The sequence below is a fragment of the Doryrhamphus excisus genome, unplaced genomic scaffold (genome assembly GCF_037039965.1).
Source record: "Doryrhamphus excisus strain RoL-2023G ecotype Guam unplaced genomic scaffold, RoL_Dexc_Guam_v1.1 HiC_scaffold_24, whole genome shotgun sequence".
NCBI classification, from domain to species: domain Eukaryota; kingdom Metazoa; phylum Chordata; class Actinopteri; order Syngnathiformes; family Syngnathidae; genus Doryrhamphus; species Doryrhamphus excisus.
This window is the reverse complement of record NW_027621862.1, coordinates 90,639-113,276: the sequence shown is the minus strand read 5'-3', so window position 1 is coordinate 113,276 and position 22,638 is coordinate 90,639. Positions and strand designations below refer to the sequence as shown.

The 22,638-nt window shown below is 45.8% G+C and overlaps 1 protein-coding gene across 1 annotated transcript; it reads left to right on the top strand.

Moving 5' to 3' along the window:
* Positions 1 to 541: 541 nt before the first annotated feature.
* On the top strand, positions 542 to 22,482 carry mta3 (metastasis associated 1 family, member 3). The gene is made up of 19 exons (XM_058061920.2): positions 542 to 773; positions 3,062 to 3,129; positions 6,937 to 7,030; positions 8,059 to 8,185; positions 8,303 to 8,366; positions 8,439 to 8,556; positions 8,790 to 8,892; positions 9,091 to 9,190; positions 9,263 to 9,451; positions 11,431 to 11,505; positions 12,260 to 12,318; positions 12,495 to 12,613; positions 13,091 to 13,248; positions 14,002 to 14,221; positions 15,235 to 15,327; positions 15,393 to 15,554; positions 16,286 to 16,317; positions 16,996 to 17,126; positions 20,133 to 22,482. The coding sequence occupies exons 1-19, from the start codon at positions 746 to 748 to the stop codon at positions 20,302 to 20,304; spliced, it is 2,112 nt and encodes a 703-aa protein (XP_057917903.2). The 5' UTR covers positions 542 to 745; the 3' UTR covers positions 20,305 to 22,482.
* The last annotated feature ends 156 nt before the right edge of the window (positions 22,483 to 22,638 follow it).

The window sequence follows — 22,638 nt, the reverse complement described above, 5'->3', positions numbered from 1 at the left end:
TTGTTTGTCTATACGTGCCCTGGGATTGGCTGGCCACCAGTCCAGGGTGGACCCCGCGTCTCCCCCATGACAGCTGGGATAGGCTCCAGCACCCCCCCACCCTTGTGAGGATAAGGTAGAAAATGAATGAATGAACAATTAGGCTTCAACGTGGTGAGGTGAAATAAGCAGAATGTATACATTTTGGTCCATATGGTGACTTGGGAGTGTTGAACCAAATCAGTCCCGAGGTTAAAGAATGTAGGCATACATGCACATTTTTTAACAACAGTAATTAAAAACTGGATATGTTTCATACAAAAATAGCCAAATCTGTAAATTGTGCACATCCCCCCCAAGGTGCACGTATTAGATGATTAGGTGCAGGTGCTGGTTATGTGTAGGTACATACAGTTATACATACAGTTAAAAAAGATGTTACGATAAAAGATAATCCAAATAGGCCCTAACCCTTTGTTCATTTAATGTTTGCGCTTAATGATGTTTGCGCCTGCGCGTTGCCTCCCCACGTCACCAGGTTTTTCGGGTTGATCAGACTTCTTTGGGCTACTGATGAACACCAGGAAGGGGGGGGTTGATTTGGCCAAAAAAAAAAAAACCCAACCGGCGATCGGGTGTACATCCGGAATCGCCACGAATAACATTAGTGCGCCTTCTGATGCCCCTTTTTATTTAGTTTTTTTTAATTAATTTATTCTTTTTTTCCTTAGTTGATGTTTTACATTAACACTCCGGGAGGGCAGAAATGGCGGCCAACATGTACCGGGTCGGAGGTATGTATGTCAATGTGGATCTTTCTCTATGAAACTGCTATGCTTGTCTGCTTGGCAACCGGGCTGGGGAGTTATTTGTGTCATTATGCGGCTACGTTTAACGGCGAGCTAGGAGCCTTGACCCCCCACCTTCCACCCCCACGAAGCAGACGCGATTTAGGAGAGAGGTGAAAAATGACAAATATTTAGGATCCTAAATGGGTCAGGCCTGGCTAGCCGTAGTAGCTAACCGCTAGCTAGGCTATCTTAGCCTTACAATGTAAACATTTTGAAGGAGCAACATCGACACATTTATGTTGCTCTTTTGTTTGTCTACACACTTAACGCAGACATCACAAAGACTCCACGGACACGAAGTGTTTATTTATAAAAGGTTAAACGTTACCACGATCACAGAGTGTGTGTGAGAGACTGCCTTTGTATTTGCCTCCATTGGCACGCAGCCATTAGTGCGAGTCCTTATTTCGCCAACGTTAGCACCCCTGGAAGGACGTCGCTAATTGTGCACAAATCTCAACCGGAACACTTGTTTACAGCGTTTAAGATGACAACATGGGACACCCGTGATGCCTGCTGTCATCCCGCAATCTAGCCACCTTCTCCAAAAGTGCGATTAATTTGCAAACTGTCTTAGATGGTAAGCTAGCTCGTTAGCAGCCCACCGGAATTCATCATCAAAATGATTGTCTGGCTTCATGGCGTCGGCCTTGATGAAGCTCTCTCTCTCTCTCTCTCACACACACACACACCTATTCACCTATACACCTATAAAGCAGTCCCCAAATCGCACATAAGACATCTGAATCAAGAGACGTTTAATTGCACTACTTCGTCAAGGATGTCTCCTTGTTGCGTTCAGGTGTTTTTAACGTTGGCTAAGCCAACGTCCAATACCTTGAAACGCTCCGTAAACCGCCTATAGGTCTTCGCCTATAGGTCTTCAGGAGCACAATTACACGTCAGGGTTGACATTGCAAAATTCACGTGGACGGGCTGTTTCCAGTCAAAATACAACTTTATTGATAACTGTTACACACACTGCAATGAGTCCAAAACGTGTTTGCGTGTTTAGGTAGCTCTGGATTCCTTTTAAGGTTCTTCTTGTTACATTTAGTTACTTCACCAATTAGGTCCATGTCATTGTATGAATTTGGCTACGCTACTCGTAAAAAGTTAGGGCTGTGTACTTAATTTGACCTACATTTATGAATGTATTTTTGAATGTAACATGCTGTAGCTGAATGGCAAAATACTGATTTAAAACATCACAAAAAGGCTTAAAGTTCTGACTTTCTGTCACTCAGTGAGCACTGATACATAGATTTCTAATCATCCTGTCTTTTATTTTAGTTTGATGTTGGTATCCTTCCTTTTGAATGGCTTGAGCTTATTTTTTGTCCACTCACGACTGGCTATGGTTCGAGTCTGCATATTAATGTAATACGGCCCGTAATAACGCAGCAAAGCAAATATGCTTAGAACTACAAATGAACTTCCTTCTGTTCTTTTATGTCATAAACAGGACTGAGCCCCCGTGAGTGCTAAGAGAGGGGGATACAAACTTGGCCTGTCAGTCTCCAGTCACACCAGAGAAAGTGGCTAGATTTGTTGCTAGTGTATACAGTAGAGATGGGCGGGTGAAGCTTCTGGAATTTCTCAGGCTTTCCTTCAAATTGTACCAGAACAGATTCAGAGCTTTGATGCTTTTGTGAAAAGCGACATTAGCAACTTCTGGTGGAAGAGTGAAGTCAAAGCAATCAATGTCACAAAAGGAGTGAAACACAGGTCGCCTTTACAACTTTCACACTCGCATTCATACCTATGGACAGTTTGGAGTCGGCAATTAACCTAGCATGCATGTTTTTGGAGGAAACCGGAGTACACGGGGAGAACATGCAAACTCCACACAGAGATGCCCGAGGGTGGAATCGAACTCGGGTGTCCTAGCTGTGTGGCCTGCATGCTAACCACTCATGTCAGGTTGGGTTCACCTGCAAAGTTATAGCGATTAATAGTTCATCTTAAAATTTTACCTGAAAGTGTAAATATTTCATACTTTTGGATGTTCCATATTATTAGCTTTAATCTTGTGCCTTTTGGTATGATTTGGAGTTGTGGACGACGTCATGTAAGGGACAAATGCATCACAAAGCCTATTTTTTGTTGTCTTGCAACCAGGCAGACTACACAGGCAAAGTTTTAGTGTGATGTGGTCAGCTCAAGTTGCAAAGAAATTCCTCAGATGACATCACATTTATATTGTTTTTGTTTTTCCCCATTCTTTGTAGATTATGTATTTTTTGAGAACTCCTCCAGTAACCCTTACCTGATCCGGCGAATAGAAGAACTCAACAAGGTAAGTAACCATCACTTCTGTGTGTGTTGGCGCTTGGGGGCGAATGTTTAGGATTCCTCACCAACAACCCACCTTTGTGACATTTTAAGATTAAGATTAAGAAATTGGTGAGAATGTAGTATCTAGGGATGCTCCGATCATGGTTTTATCTGCTGATTTCGATTCAGGATGGAAATTGACTGAAATTTTCTGGCAAAATTCATTAGTTATTTTTGTTCAGCAGAGGCAAGAACTGAGGCAAGTGAGGCCTGCAGTTTTTGGATGTTGTGGGGTCTTTTGTGACTTATTGGATTCTTCATTGCTGAGCTCTTGGTAATTTTGGTTGGCCGGACATTCCTGGGAAGGTTCACCACTGTTCCATGTATTCGGAGGACCTAGTGTCTTCCATTCCATTGCCGAGATCAGCTGGTCATCTCTGCAATTAAATTCTTTTTCAGGCGATAGGTTCCCAAAAGAGCCCCCAATACGTGAGATCCGCAACATAGCCAACTGTACTTGTTCACCGTCATTAGCAAATTGCACCTGCTGTCATATTTGTTCCACCCCAAGCGTGGCTTGCCTTCCTTCGGTGTGTGTGCATGGGTCCAGCCGTGTGGTTTCTGCCTTCCTTTGGTCCAAGAGTCCGGCTGGCTTCTTGTGCCATTTGGGTGTAGAGCGTTTCGTCGGCGTTGTGGGTTTTGTCGGGTGGAGGACTTGCAGCCATTCAGCGTTCGGAGTCACGCAGTTGGCTATTGTTTGGGGTCCCAAAGTGGGGTAAGTCAATTGTCATGGGGGTACGTGAATAAAACAATTAGCGCCTAACTCACAATTACGAGACTAGAGCACCAGGAAGGGGACAGCGGGTCAAGTTGTTCATTGCTCTGTGTGCTTGCATACCACAATTATTTTGTGTATTAAGTGTTTCATCTTGACAATTTCATTTATATTTGGTGTTCTGATTCATCTCCGCATGAGGCAGCGGTGAAAACCTGGGACTGTGAGTGGATGCTGGCTAGCTTGTGGTACTCTTCCAACATTTTGTGTGTGTGTGTCGCAGTTTTGCTGGCTTGCAAAATATGTTAGAAAAAGTTCAATATAATGTGCACTCACGTTAGTCTCTTGCCGCCGGTCCATCTCACGTTTCCCATGATTTCTTCATACAGCAACCTTTATACCGTTTTTTTGCTGTTCACTCCCGTCGTTTGGCATAGTGAAAGGGTGCTCAAAGCTAACAACTGGTCCCAAGCGTAAACAACGGCGCCAGAGGCAAGCTACAAACAAACGCAACAAAATGTACATCCATAGCTGCACACTTGCTTAAGGGGTCGGTATGACAAAAAAAAACATCAAGTACAGATTAAGCACAATTAAATACTTAAAATGCAGCGGAAAATACAGAGCTGCTGGAAGTAGCGTGCAAGCAGGCGACGCCATTTTGAAACTTAAACCTCTGCATCCAATCCAGTCTATTGATATGAACAGTATGTTTGTTTCTGAAATTGTGCTAAAAAGAAGTATCAATATAGTATCAATGTATCGCCCAGCACTAGTGCTACCATGGAACAATGGAAATGAAAAAACACAACTAGAAGAAAAATGTTTTCTTGTTTTTTTTTCTTAAAACAGAGAATTAAAAACAACTGGCACAGAATTCCTTTTGGGAACAAGCTGCGTGCTTTGTCCTATCCACTCCTGGGACCTTACAAATGTGCCACCCTTTGGTTCTTCGTCCGATTGGCTGGGATAGTGTCACATGTTCTGTCAGTGTTCTGGTAGCCTTGACATTTTGCTTCCCCTGGCAACCTGTCGTGTAACTACAGGAGGAAAAAAAACAAATAACCAAAATGGCAGTTATACGTTGATTAGTCGCTCTAAATGTCGGTTTTGCTTATTTTTCAGTTAATCACCCTGCCCTTGTTGACAGGACCCTCCGCTGCTGTTGCTGCTGCTGTAGCGGTGGCGTAACACTGGACGTGATGTTAATGATGTATGTTACATAGACCTTGATTGGCCCAAAGGGACCTTTTCAGCAGTGATGTCATTACAGTTATGTTGTTGCTTTCCTGCCATTGGTTGGGTTTATGCTGTATGTTGCATGGTCTGTTTACACTGCGAGTAAATATTAGTCTGTTCTTGTGATTGACTTTCAGATGCGGACGCCAGCAGTGACATTATGGCGATGTGAAGTAGTCATGATATGCTAAGCGTTTAAACTAAGGATGCATCAGTAAGGTTTTTATGCCGCCAATTCCGATTCCAATCATTCATGAGTGTAATCGACCAATACCCGATCGCCCACACAAATGCCACACAGCAGATATATTTGTTTTGGCTTTGGCAAGCCTGCACAATATGAAGGAAAGTGGGAGGGGGATGCTCCCTCAAGACGTTAGAGCAAGACACTACGCCGCACACAGGGATTGTGACAGGATGGAATTGTACAAGCCAGAAAGGCATTCGTCGTTATATGCCGATCCCATGCTTTCCCACGCTCCTATACTGATGGGTGGCTGATCAGTCGGAGCATCCCTCGTTTAAACGTGTTTAAACTTTGTCGCCTTTCCTACTTTGTACTGTTATGATGCGGGCGGTGTTTTCATTTCATTTTTACATCTTGCCAAAATATAAAAAATGGCTCCTGTGCAACACTTTGAAAACCTGTGGTTTAAATAGTAATTGTTTCCAGTTCCCAACACGCTCTGTCTTGTCACGTAAACACACAGACACGACAATATGTGAAGGGTTTCCTTGGATTTTTGAAGCCGTGGCTTTGGGGGGCATAAAGAAATATTTTTAAATATGTTTTATATATATATATATTATATATATGAAAATTATTGATATTTTTAATGTTATTTTACATAAGTCCCCTTTTGTGGTGGACTTATATGGTTCATATTTAGGAAGCACTTTGGGCATGAGACCGCGGAGTCACAGCGGAGTGGATGCCCAGAGGCAGGCCGTGGGTGGAATAAATTAAAACAGACTGTTTTGGCAGGAAGCACATATCAGCTGGAATAGGTGCAGATTGTGGAAGATCCGAAAGGTTTTCTGTGGAGCTGCTCTAGGAGTCCACAACTCAATACGCAGGGTCCACCAATGAGCGTAATAGGTGCCCTTTAAATATCAGAAATGTTATTCTACAGTTTTTAGTTGTGTGTCACATATTTGTTGACTTGTTTGGCACCATGAATGAGGTAGTTGCCGCTGCAAAACCTCCAAAAGGTTGACTGACTTACTTGCAAGTCATGTTGCCAGCACATATGGTAAACGTTGAATAAATTGAATTGTTTCATTTGTACACCATTTCCAAACCTTCTCTTTTTAAAATATATAATGTTGTATGTAAATATATAATGTTCGTATTTTAACCTGTGTATCTAGATGCATATCGAGTCGTGGACCGCAAAAAGATTTTGTATTTATTTATTGTTTACTTGATCTGCTTATTCGCAACACTTGTCCACGGGAAGCTTTTCAAATAATCAAAACGGCCAAAGTCATCTTATCTGCCACAAATGCAGCAATTTTGTCATACTTGACAGTCAGTGCTTTTATAGCAGATGAGCCTTTAAGCCTGTTGGTCTAATTACACAGCCTTGCAGGCAATCAATCAATCATCTTTGTCAAATGAGCCATTACTGCGCGGGTCAGCTTGTCATAGCAGTACAGCAGCTTGACGTGGACACAAAGACGGCGCTCTCTGGGGAAATTAGGAACTCATGTGATGCATCCATTGAGGAGGGGAGGGGAGGGGTGCGGGATGCGGGGGGATGCTTGCCACCTTCTTTACTTCATCACCATCTTCCCTTCTGTGTCCCCGTGCAGACGGCCAGTGGGAATGTGGAGGCCAAGGTGGTGTGCTTCTACAGGAGGAGGGACATCTCTCACAGCCTCATCCAGCTGGCGGACAAACATGCAAGTGAGTGCTGGCGAAAATATTATTGCCACAGTGCCAATTTTTATTTTTTATTAAAAAGTAAAAAAAAAAAATGCTGTCTGTGGACAGCTACAAGTGAGAAAGGTTCTGACTAAACACGAGTCCCTCCATCACGGATGATTTCTTCTCCAGGCACTGACTACATGACATTCATCTCACCATCACCGTGGTGGCCGCTTAGTCATCCAAAACATAAGTGCCTTTTTACATGAATGCCCCTTCTGTCATGTGAATGCTTCATTCATGACGGGGACGGTGATATGATGAGCGCGCTAATGCATCGTTTTGTCCGAGAGAGAAAGGCAGAGTGACGCGACGCCTGCGAGGGGGATCACCCCCGCCCTCCCGCCCCCTTTGTTTGGTTGCTGGTTACATCACTAATGGACTTCTAAAACCACTAATAAAACCAGCTACTCCTCCCAGAGAATCCATCCTGCTCACTGGAGGTTCCATTTGCCGATTGGAAAAAAAGAATAATCATAAAATAACATTTCTGAATTAGAACAGGGCTGCACGGTGGACGAGTTGTTAGCGCGCAGGCCTCACATTCCAAAAACATGCTAGGTTAATTGGCCACTCCAAATTGTCCATTTTCCCATTGGGCCGACCAAAAGCGGGCAGATGGGGTAAGCCTTACTGTTAGGCTATAGTCAATGGAAATTGATCAGTGCTCGGTACCAGGACCAAGTTTAAAATGTTCACTCAAGTTGAAGACCGCCGACAAGCTCATCACTTGGCTCTTTCTGTGTCTTGCAGCATCTCAATGGCCATCTCCATTGTCGCTGCATGCTTTGGCTTGATGGAGAGGTGTCTCTTTAAGTTGTTAATATGCTGTTGTATACTCCTCATGGGGATGTCAAACAACTTCATCATAGATTAGTTTTTATTGTCTTATTTTGCACTGAAGAGGATCGCACATCATTTTAGCGTTCTCTGTACAACGACAATAAGGATTCTGATTATGAAAAGACAGAAATATGCCTCCTGACGTCATTATCTTGTCTCCACAGAGGAATTGGAGGAGGAGAAGGAGAACCCCACAGAGACGGAGCTGACGGACAAACAGAAACACCAGCTACGCCACAGAGAACTCTTCCTCTCGCGGCAGTACGAGAGTCTACCAGCGACACACATCAGGTGCTGTGACTTGTTGTAATGTGCACGTAGGCAGCGCCCTTGAATAAACATGAATGGGCATCTGCTCACTTCCTGTTTGTGTTTTTAACATGCTTCTTTCTCTTGCTCCCTCCGTAGGGGGAAGTGCAGCGTGGCGCTACTGAACGAGACTGAAGCGGTTCTTTCATACCTAGACAGAGAGGTTCGGATCTGTGCCTTCCTAAACATGGCTGACGCCCGAATTTATTGAGATTCCCACCTCTTTCCTTCTCAGGATACCTTTTTCTACTCGCTGGTGTATGACCCAACGCAGAAGACCCTGCTGGCCGACAAAGGAGAGATCCGGGTGGGGCCACGCTTTCAGGCGGACATACCGGAAATGCTTCAAGAGGGTTAGGACTACACCCATTTCTTAGTTAGCTAGCTGTGGTTGAAGAAGCGTATAGATTCCAATATAAGACGACCATTGTGTTACAATTGCTCTGTTTGTTTACGGTTTGCCACTCTTTGTCTAGGGAAGAAAGACCATCTCATACGTGCATTAAGTCATTTTCTGCACTTGTTTGGGAGATGAAAACCAGGTGAAATTTGTGTTTTTGTGTGCGTTTGTGCATTCGCCTTGCAGGTGAAGCAGATGACAGGGACCAGGCCAAACTCGAGGAGAAACTCTGGGACCCGGAGTGTCCGCTCAGCAACAAACAGATAGACCAGTTTCTGGTAGTGGCACGGTAAGATCTGACCTCTTGACACACTGCACTTGTCACCCGCCGCTGCTTTTGGGATTAGTCAAAGTTAGGCCTTTCATGTTTTTTTGCCAGTAGCTTGTAACTACGTAATATTTACCAATGAGATTTTTGTGCATCCCATTGGTAATGTATGAACCTCGTGGATGCAATGGTCACACTGTGTTGATGCTCCTTTTGTAGGGCGGTCGGTACGTTCGCTCGGGCGCTGGACTGCAGCAGCTCGGTGCGACAGCCAAGTTTACACATGAGCGCTGCGGCGGCGTCACGCGATATCACGCTGGTAAGTTCTCGCTTTTAGCACGCCAACACAATTCAGCAACACTCGCCATGCCTCTACTCTCTCATCCCACAGTTCCACGCCATGGACACGCTGCACTCTTACAACTATGACCTGTCAAGCGCGCTGAGCGTACTGGTGCCGGCGGGCGGTCCCGTGCTTTGCAGGGATGAGATGGAGGAGTGGAGCGCCTCAGAGGCAGCCATGTTTGAGGAAGCGCTAGAGAAGTACGGCAAGGACTTCAACGACATCCGACAAGACTTTGTAAGTGGATTTCCTTTTCCTGCAACACGTTCATGCTCAGTTAACTCTAATAGTGCCCATAAATGAAAAGGCTCTTTAAAACCACCATGACAAGACGAGGAGGAGAAAGAACATTGTTCCTCACCACAGTTGAGTCAAGTGTGTCACATGTCTAGAAGCTAATGAACTGCATACACGTCGTCTTTAATTAGCATGCAAAGAGACAAGATGCACATGCAAATGGAGGCATTTTTGTGTGGAAAACAAGAGAACCCTTCTTGGCCAAGCCAATATAAAACGCATGGCTGGGGATGTTGCTGCACTGCATCAGCCCTTGCAGCCCAGACGCCGATAAGCAGAGGCAAATGGAATGGAATGGAACGCTGCACCAGTTTTATGATGGCAATTTGCATCTAGAAGGTGAAAAACAATGGGCCCAGGTGTGCTGTGTGTATAAGCCATGGGCAAAACCTGTGTCATCATCGAACATGATATCTTGACAGTGTGTAATTGTAATCTAGGCTTTCTGCAACCTTTCCTTGGGGGGGGATCTGTGCAAAAATGGTGCCAAGGCTCCTGATTGGTCATCAGAAGCACCCCCTCATGGAGATATGTCAGGACATCAGAGCGTCTTCAAACTGAGTCCAACACCAGCGAGGCCAAAGAAAGCAATACAGGAAAAGTCACTGTTGATCACATTTTTTTATGTTAGGGGCATGGTCCACTGGGAGGTCTTTCCACGGGGCCAGACCAGTCAGCATGTCGACAGAGAGGTCCTGCGGTGTTTGCTTCGCTCAGTGCACAAGAATAGACTAGAGTTGCAGCACTGCTTCATCACGACATTGCACCCTACTCGCCTGACCTTGCTCTCTGTGACTTTTTAATTTTCCCCAAGCTTAAGTCAAGGTCCCCTCATCAGGGGAACCATTTTGAAGACGTGGAGGCCAGCTCGAGGGCTGGAACGACAGAGCTGTGGGCCATTCCAGAACAGTCCAGCCAGCAGTGCATGGAAGCGTGGCAGAGAAGGATGTGAAAGTACATTACACTTGAGGGGGATTACTTTTTCAGACACACTTTGTACCCCAGAATGTTATGAAGGGTGATGAGATGAATGGCAACTAATTGCAAAGCCCCCTTTGTCATGAAAATTAATTTCATCCCAAAATCCTGAGATGACCTGGTGCACAAAGAAGAAGCCACTTCTTTGTCAAAATCACTTAGCGAGATAGGAGACACTTGTGATAGTACAGTATCACCATCATAAGGCTGGACCACACACAAATAGGGCTTTGAGGACAACCATAGTTAGTATAATGACAACAGGGGAGTAAAGTTGTTCTGTGATACCTGAGAAAGTTAGTACATCCCCCATGAAGGTGATATCCACTTGTGGCTTCCTCGTGGGACAAAACCAAGCTCTGAACTAACTGCATTGCTTGTTTGTTCTAAAAACGAAATATTACTGTGGTACAAGTCACATTTGGAGTCTGAGAACCAGAAGTGAGGCAGATAATTTCAGAACTTTTCCTCTACATCGGCTGTCACCTATACTCACCTGTCCTGTGCTCAGTTGGCGAATGCCTCTCCTTTTCATTCACTTTAAGGAGACTGTCTCTCACATGAAATATGTGCCGTGTGGGATGTTGCGTGGCGTGCGAAACGCACGCATGCACGCACACACCGTGCAAAATGTACTATAAAGCTGCCGGTCCATAACGTGGATGGTCCTCAGGACACGATTTCTACCGTGTACTGTTACAGCCCCAGTATTTACACTCGATATGTGTGTTGGCACCAGGTGCTCATGAATACTTGTGCAAAATGTACCCGCCCCACATGCGTCCAAAAAGCCTGTGGCTTTCAGCTGTCTGCGGTCACGATGCTTATGAATATACATGAAAGGCTTTTGCACCCAGATGGCAAGAACATGAGAAATTATCATCATTAATTTTTGCTCCTGCTCTTTGTCTCTCTGCTTTCTCCCGCTTCCTCCTGTGAAGCTTCCCTGGAAGTCTCTGACCAGCATCATAGAATACTACTACATGTGGAAGACCACAGACAGATATGTGCAACAGGTAAGACGGGACAGAGTTTCCGAGTGGCCAATCACGTCATTACACATTCTTTGTGGAAAAACTAAGGATCATCATTAGCAGTTAACATAAAGATTAATTGGAAATAGATGAAATACAACTAACATACTAACCAAAATTTCTGTGTAAGTTTTGTGTATGTAAGCGGTGTGCATAAAGGGAGCGTCTTAGCTGCATGCATACAAATTACAACCTAAATCAACGACACCCTTGATTTAAATGTGCTACAAAAATGGATGAAGTGGGACTGCGTTGTTGCACAACCAAGCTGCAGAGCGTAAATGAAAACCTCCCAAAAGAAAATATCCATTGAAAAGAAAGCGATGGAGCCAGAGGTGGAAGTGGTACACTGCATTGAATCTATCGATAAACCTGGAGCTGAGTAATGATGGTGCGGATGCAGCGGCGGGTGGGGAGAGACGAGATTGTGGGGAAAACTAAAAAGGAGCGTATTGGAGGCTCACAGAATGAGTGCGCCTCCTCGGGCTGGCGAGCGTGGAGGCAGCGGCCACACGTCCGGTTCCTCCTGAGCTCCACGGCACCTGCGGTTTGACTTTTTCATACTGTGGTATATTGAAATGATATCACGTGTAAACCACACAACAGCATGCTAAAGGAAGTACGACAGCAAACCAATCAGCCTCACTTTGACCCCACATTGTCTTTGGTTGTTGCTTTCTCTACCGACTATCACCCGATTGTGTGTCTCTCTCTCTCGCTCTCTCTCTCTGAGTAGAAGAGGCTGAAGGCGGCCGAGGCGGAGAGCAAGCTCAAGCAAGTTTATATTCCCACATAGTAAGTCATTGGCTGGTTCCCATGCTAGAAACACATGACAGCATCATTAGTGTCCCCATTGCTGCCAGATGGAAACATTCATGCATTATTGATGCTTTTGATTCAATGTGCAGCCGACTACGTCTAAATCATTTTATCACCCCCCCCACACCCCCTGTCCTCCTTTCTGACCACAGTAATAAGCCCAACCCCAACCAGATCTCACTGACCAATGGAAAAATGGCGACTGTGAACGGAGCCGGGCCCGGAGCCTTCCATGCAACAGGCGGGGGTCGGGCATGTGAGAGCTGTTACAGTGAGTGTCGAAGTGGACTGTCGGTGTACTATACAGAACACACAATCTATGTCAGGCTTGAAATGGACAAAAGTATAGGGACACGTGTTGTGCAATTCCACCTGGTAAGTAAGTAAGTGAGTAAAATTTGGCATTGGATTTCTATCCTAGTTCATCTCAAAAGTGTTGCAATGATGGCGCTCTTCCTTACCAAACATGCCTCATGCCCTGCGGTCACAGAAGGACCGCCCCCCTAAGCCCAAGTTGGGACCAACACGTCCCTGTTCCGTCACTAGATAATGAGGAGAGCCAAAACACACCCGCATATTGATTTGTCATTATCACAATAGACTTTCTAGAGATTGTGGTCGTCTTAGGGATCAATCAGGCGACTGGTAGATGTGAGTCCTTGGGGGACTTGGCAGGAAATCAAATCAATATGCCCGCTCCTTAATGCCCCCAACCCACTACCCCCGTCCCCATCCTGTGCATCTGCAGCCATGCAGTCGGCCCAGTGGTACTCGTGGGGGCCGCCCAACATGCAGTGTCGCCTGTGTGTGTCCTGCTGGATGTACTGGAAGAAGTACGGCGGGCTGAAGATGCCGAGCCGAGCCGAGGCTCCCGAGGAGAGGACCTCACCCACCCCGGCCAGCAATGTGAGTTCTTAACATGGATCTTCTGCTGTGGTTGCATGTTAAAGCCACAATAAGTGATTTATTGCGTAGCCGTCGGCCCCAATGAATTATTCAGTCAGCTGCAAACCTCTTTTGTGTAATATCTCACAAAAGTGACTCCGAACTCTGGCATTTCCTGAAGGGACTATATTCTCAACATGATCTTAGAGTAGTCAGCATCCAGCCTGTGTAGCTGCATAGATTTACTGCAAATACATCAACCCACAGCGGCTGTTGGGAATATTTAGTTATCTGGGGCTTGGAATTGAGCGGAGCTGTTCCCGAAATCCTTGTCCACTCCCAGTGGATGCGCTCCATCCCAAATGCCCCATGGGTGCTCAATTTGGTTCAGGTACGGACGGGACATCCTTCCTCGGCATGGCACTTGTCATCTTGGAGGTGTGTTTGGGCTCGTTGTCCTGTTTCATTGACCCCTCTTTGAACCGCCGCTCCCTCGTGCCTGCAGCACTCGTGCAGCCCCAGATAATACCGGCTGCGTTTTTTCAGTAGATGGTAAATCTGTACTGCTGTACATACAAGCTGTATGTATGTATGTACACTGACGAAACTATCCAAGTTGGCATTCCGTAGTATTGACTCTTGAAATTCCGTGGGGTGTCCTAAGTTTAAAGCAGTGACTACACTTGGGATTCTACTTTCCACTTAAAAAACAAAAGCACAACTTCCTGGGGGCTTGTCCCGTCAAAATAAGAGTTTGTGGCCTCTGCTTTCCAGGAGCCCAGGTCGCGGAGTCACGCCCCGCGCCAGTCCAACCACATTCCCATGCGGAACAGCGGCAGCCCCAAGTCCTCCATGAAGACAAAGCAGGCATTCCTGCTGCAGGCCACCCGGCTCACCAAGCTGGCACGGCACATGTGCCGCGACGTCATCAGGCTACGCCGTGCCGCACGCCGACCCTTTGTTCCCATTAACTGTGGGGCCATAAAGGCAGAGTGTAAGAGCGCTTTCAATTCCTCCTAACTTCTGCCGCGTGTGGACACATCTACACACAGACACACACGCTTTCACCCCCCCCCCCATCAGCACCCATTCAGCATCCGCTCCTTCCACCACCCTCAGCCCTGTTTGTCTCCTACTGTTTTTATTATTGTTATCATTTTGGGTTTTTTGTATTCTCCGCCCCCTATTCCCAATAAAGACTGCCTGTCCTCATAATTCTCCAGTTTCAATCATCTGTTGACTCGCGTTATCTGCCAATTCTGTTGCACTCCATCATATCCTCGTCCCAAGTCAAATACTTAGTGGAGAAAGTGTATTTTATACCCGCAAATGTTACGTTCATTGTAAATACCATCTGTGTGTCATCCCATCAAGTGTTGAACCGGAAATCTTAACTTGACTTTTTCCTGCTGCTGTTGTCGCCCCCTGCTGGCCACCCTCATAAGGACAACCCTGCCATGTGTCCTCATCAGCATTTCATCAACCCTGCGTTGATGTCATCCACATCAATCAAACCTTGAATGGACGCCACCTGTCTATCACAAGCCCCGCCCCTCCACCACCATCATCTACCTCCTCGTCCTCTCGTCCCTCATCACCATGCGAACGTGGGCGCTGACCTCCAATAAAAGTCAACACCTGAAAGCATCTCCTCCGAGTCCTTGTGCTTCATGTGTCTGTTACTTGTTCGACTCCACTGCACTCCACTCTTGATTGGCTGCCCGGGGCCCATAAAGACACACCCACCCCCGCCCATTCCCCAACGCATGGACCATAACGCATCTCATGTTTTCTTCCTTGTCGTGGATCCAGTGACACGCCTTGCCTCTTATCATTTGACATTGTGGCTGCCTGCAACGCCCCCTAGTGAGCAGGGGGACTTGTGTGACCCCTCCCCCTTCCATCAGCAGGTGACCTTCATGCATCATCATCATCCTCCATGATTTGATGACCACGAGAAAGACTTTAGATACCTTCCTGACATGTAAATGTGTGTGTGTGATATAGATATCTCAAGGGTGTCAGAAGGTCATGGGACCCGCCTTCCCAAAATCAGAGCCGCCCAAAGGAGCACCCTGACCAGCGTCGTGCAGTTTCTAGGTGAGTTCCCACACATGGCCTGCCATGTCTCGTTTCCGTGGCGACATCTGTCCCATGTCCTGTAGAGTCCCGTCCGGCAGCCCAGGCCCCTCGATCCCACCGCACGCCCGGCCTGCAGACGCCGCCGCCTCGACGCCTCCTCTCCTCCCTCCCCCACGGGTCCCACGGCATGCTGGGAAAACGCAGCTTCCATCACCACAGCAGAGTGGAGCCAGACAGGCGCCCAGGTATGATTGTGCAAATGCTAATGCTAATGCTAATGGTTTCATTTCATTTGAACATGCATCAGATTCCAATTGAGTGCATCCCATAATCAGTTCCCAGTTCCACATGTCCAAAAGGAGTAGGAAGAAGCTAAGCTTATTAAATCCTACCCCTCCATCTGGTACTTTTACAATCACTAACTGTTACATTTGTTCACTTCCTGCTTTCCTAATATAGTTTACGGGTTTTTTTGATGAACTATATCAGCAAGTAGAAGTATTAGTGATTTTAGAGATAAGGAGTTTGTATGTTCTCTGTAGGCGGCATTATGAATTATCCTTCTGACCTTTTAGCCAGTGAAGATTGCTTTTGTAGTTATTATCCCATATTTCCACACAATAAGTGAGATATGGTAGACCAGAGAGCAATAAAGAGTGTGGAGTGATTTCTGATTGAGAACAAATTTTGCTTTGTTCAATATTGAAATATTTCTATTGAAATATTCATCTATTGTGATCCCCAGAAATGTATTTTCCTTCACCTTTCCAATGCCTACACCGTCTATTTGTACCTGCATGCATTAGTGTCCTTTCTGCTGTTAGCAAACAGCATGATTTTAGTTTTATCGATTATCATCAAAGCATCTTTTTGGTGGGACCATTTCTTCTCTGACCTTTGTCATGATTCCGTCTGTACTCCCTCCGGAACAGAATGGGAATAAAGAATGACCATATCACGTTTTTTGTTTTTGCAGAGAATCCGGGAACAACAGGTGGAACGCTCCTGGTAAGTTCTCTATCAGCTATAATCACATTTCCTGTTGGTGGGGGCCATCTGCCCTTGAGGGGTATGGTCACAGGGGCTGGTTGTCCTCCGGCCCGGGGTGGGGCTGCCCGGTGGGGGCTCTCTGGGCTAGGTCTTGCAGGGCCAGTCTTGGTTCTTCCTGCCCCCGTGGGGCTGGGGGCTGGTGGCACCTGCACATTTTGGTGAGGTTTCATGCCCTCAAAAATGGGAGGAATGCAGCATAATTATAATAAACGTAGCAATTTCATCAAGGCTTCGCTCTTGCTGGTGCTCGGGCCCTAATTATATTTATGTATCATAATAATCAGATGGCGGCTGAGTGGTTAGTGCGCGGCCCTCACAGCTAGGAGACCCGAGTTCAATCCCACCCTCGGCCATCTCTGTGTGGAGTTTGCATGTTCTCCCCGTGCATGCGTGGGTTTTCTCCGGGTACTCCGGTTTCCTCCCACATTCCAAAAACATGCTAGGTTACTTGGCCACTCCAAATTGTCCATAGGTATGAATGTGAGTGTGAATGGTTGTTTGTCTATATGTGCCCTGGGATTGGCTGGCCACCAGTCCAGGGTGTAAGACAACTGGGATAGGCTCCAGCATCCCTCGTGAGGATAAGCGGTAAAAAATGAATGAATGATTATTTGTAACATGTCATCTTTTCGACAGCATAACGGCCGCAGCAGCAGCGGCGGCGGGGGCGGCGGCAGCACCCGGGGAGGAGTCATGATCCGAAAGAGGCGCCCCAACTGGATTGACGCCCCCGACGACAGTTTTTTCCTCGTGACCCGGGAGACCAGGTAAGCTAAAGGTGACCCCCCGCCTACCCATGTCCTTCTTCCAACCCCGTATAAATCTTACATTTTATTTGATGAAATGTTATTTCATTTTTAAAAATGTGTTCAGGTGCTCGGACTTTAAACCTCACATTTGTGAATAATCAAATTCAAGTTTGTCATGAGAAAAACGCTTAAAGGAGGCTGCCTGGGTGAAAAATAGTCTAATAAAAAGAAAGAGGAGGGTGGGGGTGTTCTCATGGTCCTGCTTAAGGGGGGAGAACGTGATGAAAGGAAGCAATTACAAGTCTAATGCAAAGCCTCGTTTTCTTCAAGTGGTCAAATCAATTCAATAATGCTTAAATTGTCACATTAAATCACATTTTCAAACAAAGACGTCATAGTTTTTAAAGTCCACCTCAGTGAGCCAAAATGGCTCCCGATAAAAGCAGTCTACAAATACGCTAAATAACCTACTTGGCTCATGCAGCGTGTATGTGCGAGGGAAAGATGCCCCCCCCCCACAGCCGCCTTCCAACCAAAGCGCTGGTCCTGGGTGGAAATATCATTAGCTCATTAGCGGCGCTGGCGTCGTATGGAGCACACGCACACACGCCAGTGTACGCATATAAGACAACATGCTAATGGTTGTGATGGGAGAAGGCCCGTCTCGCTAACGACACCAACGTCTGGTTTGTCTCCTCCTCCGTCTCTTTCTCCCTCTCTCCTTCATTCTCTCTCAGTGTGGTGAGGAACGCCGTCAGCCACAGCCGAGAGAGATGGGAGTGAGAGGTCACGGCCTTGAGGGACAAAGAGGTGGAAAAAAAAAAAAGAAGCAAGTTGGTGTTTTTTAACAAAACAAAACAAAACCAAAAACCAGCATCAAATAATCAAAGAAAAGGCATTTAGGTATTATAAAGACAGTAGCTCTCATGCGTTACTTTAACCTCATACTGGATTTTTGGAGGGGCCAATTAACCTAGCATGTTTTTGGAATGGGGGAGGAAACCGGAGAAAAGCCACGCATGCAGAGATGGCCGAGGGTGGAATTGAACTCGGGTCTCCTAGCTGTGAGGCCTGCGCACTAACAACTCGACCACCGTGCAGCCATCTCTCTCTCCAAAAATGTTTGAAATATTGACATGAATATTTGTGACGTAGCCAATGAGTTGCACGTGTACGTATTTGGGATGGTACGATCAGGATGATCCATGAGTGGAATCGGCCGATACCAATAGCGATGTGTAAATGTACTACTACTATATTCTACTATATTAGAGACACCAAGGGTTTTTCTTGTGAGAGCTGCTTTTACCAAATGAAAGTGGCCATGAGTTATTTGTATTTATTTATATATATTTATTTATTTATGCACACGCTCGCTCATCACGGTTCAAACGAGCTGGGCGTCGTCACCGGACAGCCGACCGACCTGTGACCCACCCACCGCACGCTCACCAAGTCAGAAGTGACGCAGCCTCGCACACAACCAAAGTTCCTCCTGCACTGCAGGTGCTACGTAGTATCTGCATACGCTCCAGCTGCCCAAATCCGCATATCTGAGCATATTTTGCTTCATTGAAGGCCTCCCTCCAACTCTCCATCAGCAGAACTCCATGTCTCGTCTCATATGGGAACTTCAACTCTTTATCCAACCCCAATGAACGTTTCCGGCTCATCTTGACAACACTTTGCTGCAGTGAAAACTCTAAACTTGTCTAACCATCTATAAACGATATAAAACGATATAAAACGATATAAAACGATATAAAACGATAAAAAACGATATAAGGATTCCATTGCTCAAGTCAAATTTGCCTATTTCTCCAGACGAACAAAATTGTTAAAAAAAATGGTCGGCTCTTGGCTCCACACTCATTTCACCCATGATACCTACTATGAACATTTCAAGTGTGGGTTCCGTCTTCAACACAGCCCTGAAACCGATCCACTCAAGATCACGGCAGCGGATCCCGGCCTTTGACACAGTCTCTCGCCCCACCCTCCCCAATAGACGGTCCTCCATAGGATTCATCTCTTCAGCTTACATCTCAGGCAGTCCCGCAGATCCCAGTCCTCTCCTGTTTCTTCAGGCGTGCCTCAAGGCTCTGTCCCGCAACCCCTCCTTTTCATGATCTACCTTCTCCATCTCTGCAGTATCTTCCATAAATAGAACATCCATTTTCATTGCTTTGCGGATGACACCCCTCAAGCAAAGTCAATCCACCCCCACCACCTGCTTAACTGAAATCAAATCCTCAAGTCCTACTCGGAGTGGACAGTTTCTCTCTCAACATCGACAACACCACAGTCTGCTCCTCTACTCAAGAGTCTGGGTGTCATCCTCGATAGCTTGCTGTCATTCCAATCCCACCAGAGTAACATTACCCGGTCGGCATGCATCATCTATCACCGACATGTCCCTGACAAAGTGTGTCTGACAATGAGTGCTCCTCCTCGGGCAGGGGAGGTTGGAGGCAGTGCCCGCACGTAGGCCTTCTCCGGAGCTCCACCGCACCAGCGGTGACGAGTTACCACTTTTTGAGTTCATCCAGGGTAAGTCAGGGGTCTCCAGCCAGTAGATCACGAGCTACCAGTAGCTCCTAAACACTTTTCAATGAGCTCTCCAAAGACTTTATTCATTTATTATCAACACCTATACCCACTATATTAGAAAGTGGGATTCGTTCGTGGTTAGGAAGCACTTTGGGCATGCCCAGAAGCGGGCCGTGGGTGGAATCATTTAAAACAGGCTGTTTTGCCGGGAAGCACAAATAGAGCTGGAATAGGTGCAGATTCTGGAAGATCTGTGTGGGTTATTGTGTGTAGCTGCTCTATAGGAGTCCACTCAATACAAAGGTTCGAAAAATGAGCATAATGGGTCTCCTTTAAGCTTGAATTGATCTCCTTTCATATTTCCTTCACCAAACACTGTATGGGCAAAACAATCCCGATTATGGGTCATTTTACATCAGAAGAAAATTCACCAGAGGCCTTTCACCCACTTCCTGTCCTTTGTCTACCCTGCAGGAGGGCCAGACGGATGCTGTCGCGTTCCCAGCTCAGACACGCTTGTCGGCAGCCCTGCGAGCAGATCACCCTACGCAGGGCTTCCCAAGGGGCGCCACAGGGGCTGGTACTGGGACCCCCGCATCCTCATCCCAGCCTGAGGATGCGAGGCCCCATCGTCATCCATGACTGACTGACCCTCGACTCTTCTCGCTGAAAATCCAGACCCATTTAACTATTGCTCCGGTATGGGGACATCATAAGACCGCCACACAATCGAGACATACGCTTTTACACGCCCTCTCCCACAGCCCCCACACTATCCTGACATGCCATATTATTAGGTACGCCTTGATTTGAACTTATATGCAGCATGAGCATCTCCAGGTCCAAGTATGAATCAGGTTGAATGTCTCAATTCAAAATCTCCACTGAAAAACAACCAAATTTAGCTGCGTTTGCCACTGGAGTATTTGAGAAGGCAGTACCATTTAAAAGCTCAATTCTGAGACAACTATTAAGTTGCACCGGACAGACCGGCCCCAGTGTATAAAATACATGTATGCATGGGTGTGGATGTCGCGATGGCGTTAGCTGCCCTGGCAACGGCAGGGGACCTGAATGCCGCGATGATGGATGGGACTTCTGTGTTGTGACCTGTGACGTTTTGTCTTTTTTGTATAAAGTTGTTTTTTTTCTCTAAGGATGGGCAGGAATTTGGAAATGAAGGCAATGTGGGGTCATTTTTGTTTTACAAAATGAAAAAATCAATGACTTGCCATGTAGTAAGACTCCAAATCTTAATCCAATTAGTGTTCATCCTCAGCCACGTGAGATGTATGTAATATAGAATAACAAACAGTGGCAGGATCATCAGGAGGCAAACCCCCACATCAAAAATGCACTATGTAAAGATAGACCACATCTGCTATCATTTCATTTGAGCTTTCATCGACAAAATACACAAAAGACCAGACGACACGTTCAGGGACATTCATATTTCTCAATATGAAATATTATTTAAAAGCGGGGGAAATCATTTCAAATAAATATGACGGGGGGGGGGGGGCATTTTTGTACAGGACATACAGTTAAACTTGTTAAATGAACAAATTGAATGGATGACTGCATAGTGATAATTAATATTCTGTATTATTGTAACCACGATGATGTTAGTAGTCCATCCACTCAACCACCGTGCTGCCATGTAAGCAGTCAAATGCGTCAATCATGTGAAATAATGAAATTGAAACATTTTGACCTCATTTACATTCCCCCGAGGACCATATCGCTGCATTCAATGTCTCCATGTACTACACACCACTGTAAATTCTACTCATCCTATTTCTATGGCATCACTGCAGCTTGTTCATGTTGGGGGGGTGGGTGGTTACTTTGGTTTTTGTTTGTATTTTAAAAACAGGCATGTCTTTCAGGTGACACAACGTGATCCTGTGAGTTGTTGCGTTTGAATTCAGAATGTTTCTCGTATGTGGTGTTCTGTTATGAATATGCTGCTGCTGCTGCTGATGATGATGATGATAATAAAAGTAACAAAATGGTAGATCATGCTGGCCTTCCTCTCCTCTGCTGTGTGGGAGGACTAGACGGGTCTGATCCAGCTCAGCGGGTGAAATATATCCAAATATGCAAAGGGACTAACATGCATCACAATCAGCAGGGTACTCCTGTCACGTAAGGGATCTTTGATTCTTTTTTTTGGTGTTATAAGTTCTTAATAACAGCAGAACACTCCTGATAAAGGATCTTTGGCTAGCGTACTTGCAATAGGTCCAAACTACAGAGCAATCCCCTCTTATAGAGGATCTTTGACCATCCTTTTTTGCAGTGGATGCTTATAAACAGCAGAGAAATGTTCTATATAGAGGATCTTTGACTTGCATTTTCGCACTACGTCCTCAAACAATAGAGCGCTTCTCTCTAGAGGATCTTTGACCAGCCTTTTCACAGTAAGTCCTAAAAAACAGCACAGTAATCCTGTCATACATAGGATCTTTACCAGCATTTTTGCAGTCACATAATCAGTCAATCATTTCATTCTTACAGGCTTTACACAATACATCAATTGTTTCTGATGTCAGGATAGCCTATGTAGCCAGTCGCTTAATTGCGCCAGCAGGGGCCGCTGTGGTTTGTCTGCAACACGTTTTGTTCCTTTGGCCCCTCTTGGCTGCCTTTCTCAATGAGTATCCCCCGTTTGTTTGCTGTCTGAACTTCAGTTTTGTTTCCTGTATGTGAAGGTAGGCAGCATGGCGGTTTTCTCTTGAGTAATGGCTTTATTTAGGCCTCATATGATTGTTTTGTGTAAATCGTTTATTTGCTATCCTTTTATTATATTTTCGCAAAGTAATTTTTTGTCTGTAATGTCGAGTAGTTTATTCGATTATTAACGGAAGTTTTGTTTCCTGTATGTGAAGTGGGAATAAAGAGACTGTCAGCACCACAATCGCTCCCTGCTTCGTGGTCATCTCCGTTCGACACACAAAAAATCAAACAAAAAAAACAC

Excerpts from the sequence above, each read along its gene's own strand:
- mta3 (XM_058061920.2), top strand. The coding sequence starts at position 746 with ATGGCGGCCAACATGTACCGGGTCGGAG. Across the intron at positions 8,557-8,789 it reads ACCGGAAATGCTTCAAGAGG|GTGAAGCAGATGACAGGGAC; the intron begins GTTAGGACTACA and ends TTCGCCTTGCAG. Across the intron at positions 9,191-9,262 it reads CGTCACGCGATATCACGCTG|TTCCACGCCATGGACACGCT; the intron begins GTAAGTTCTCGC and ends CTCATCCCACAG.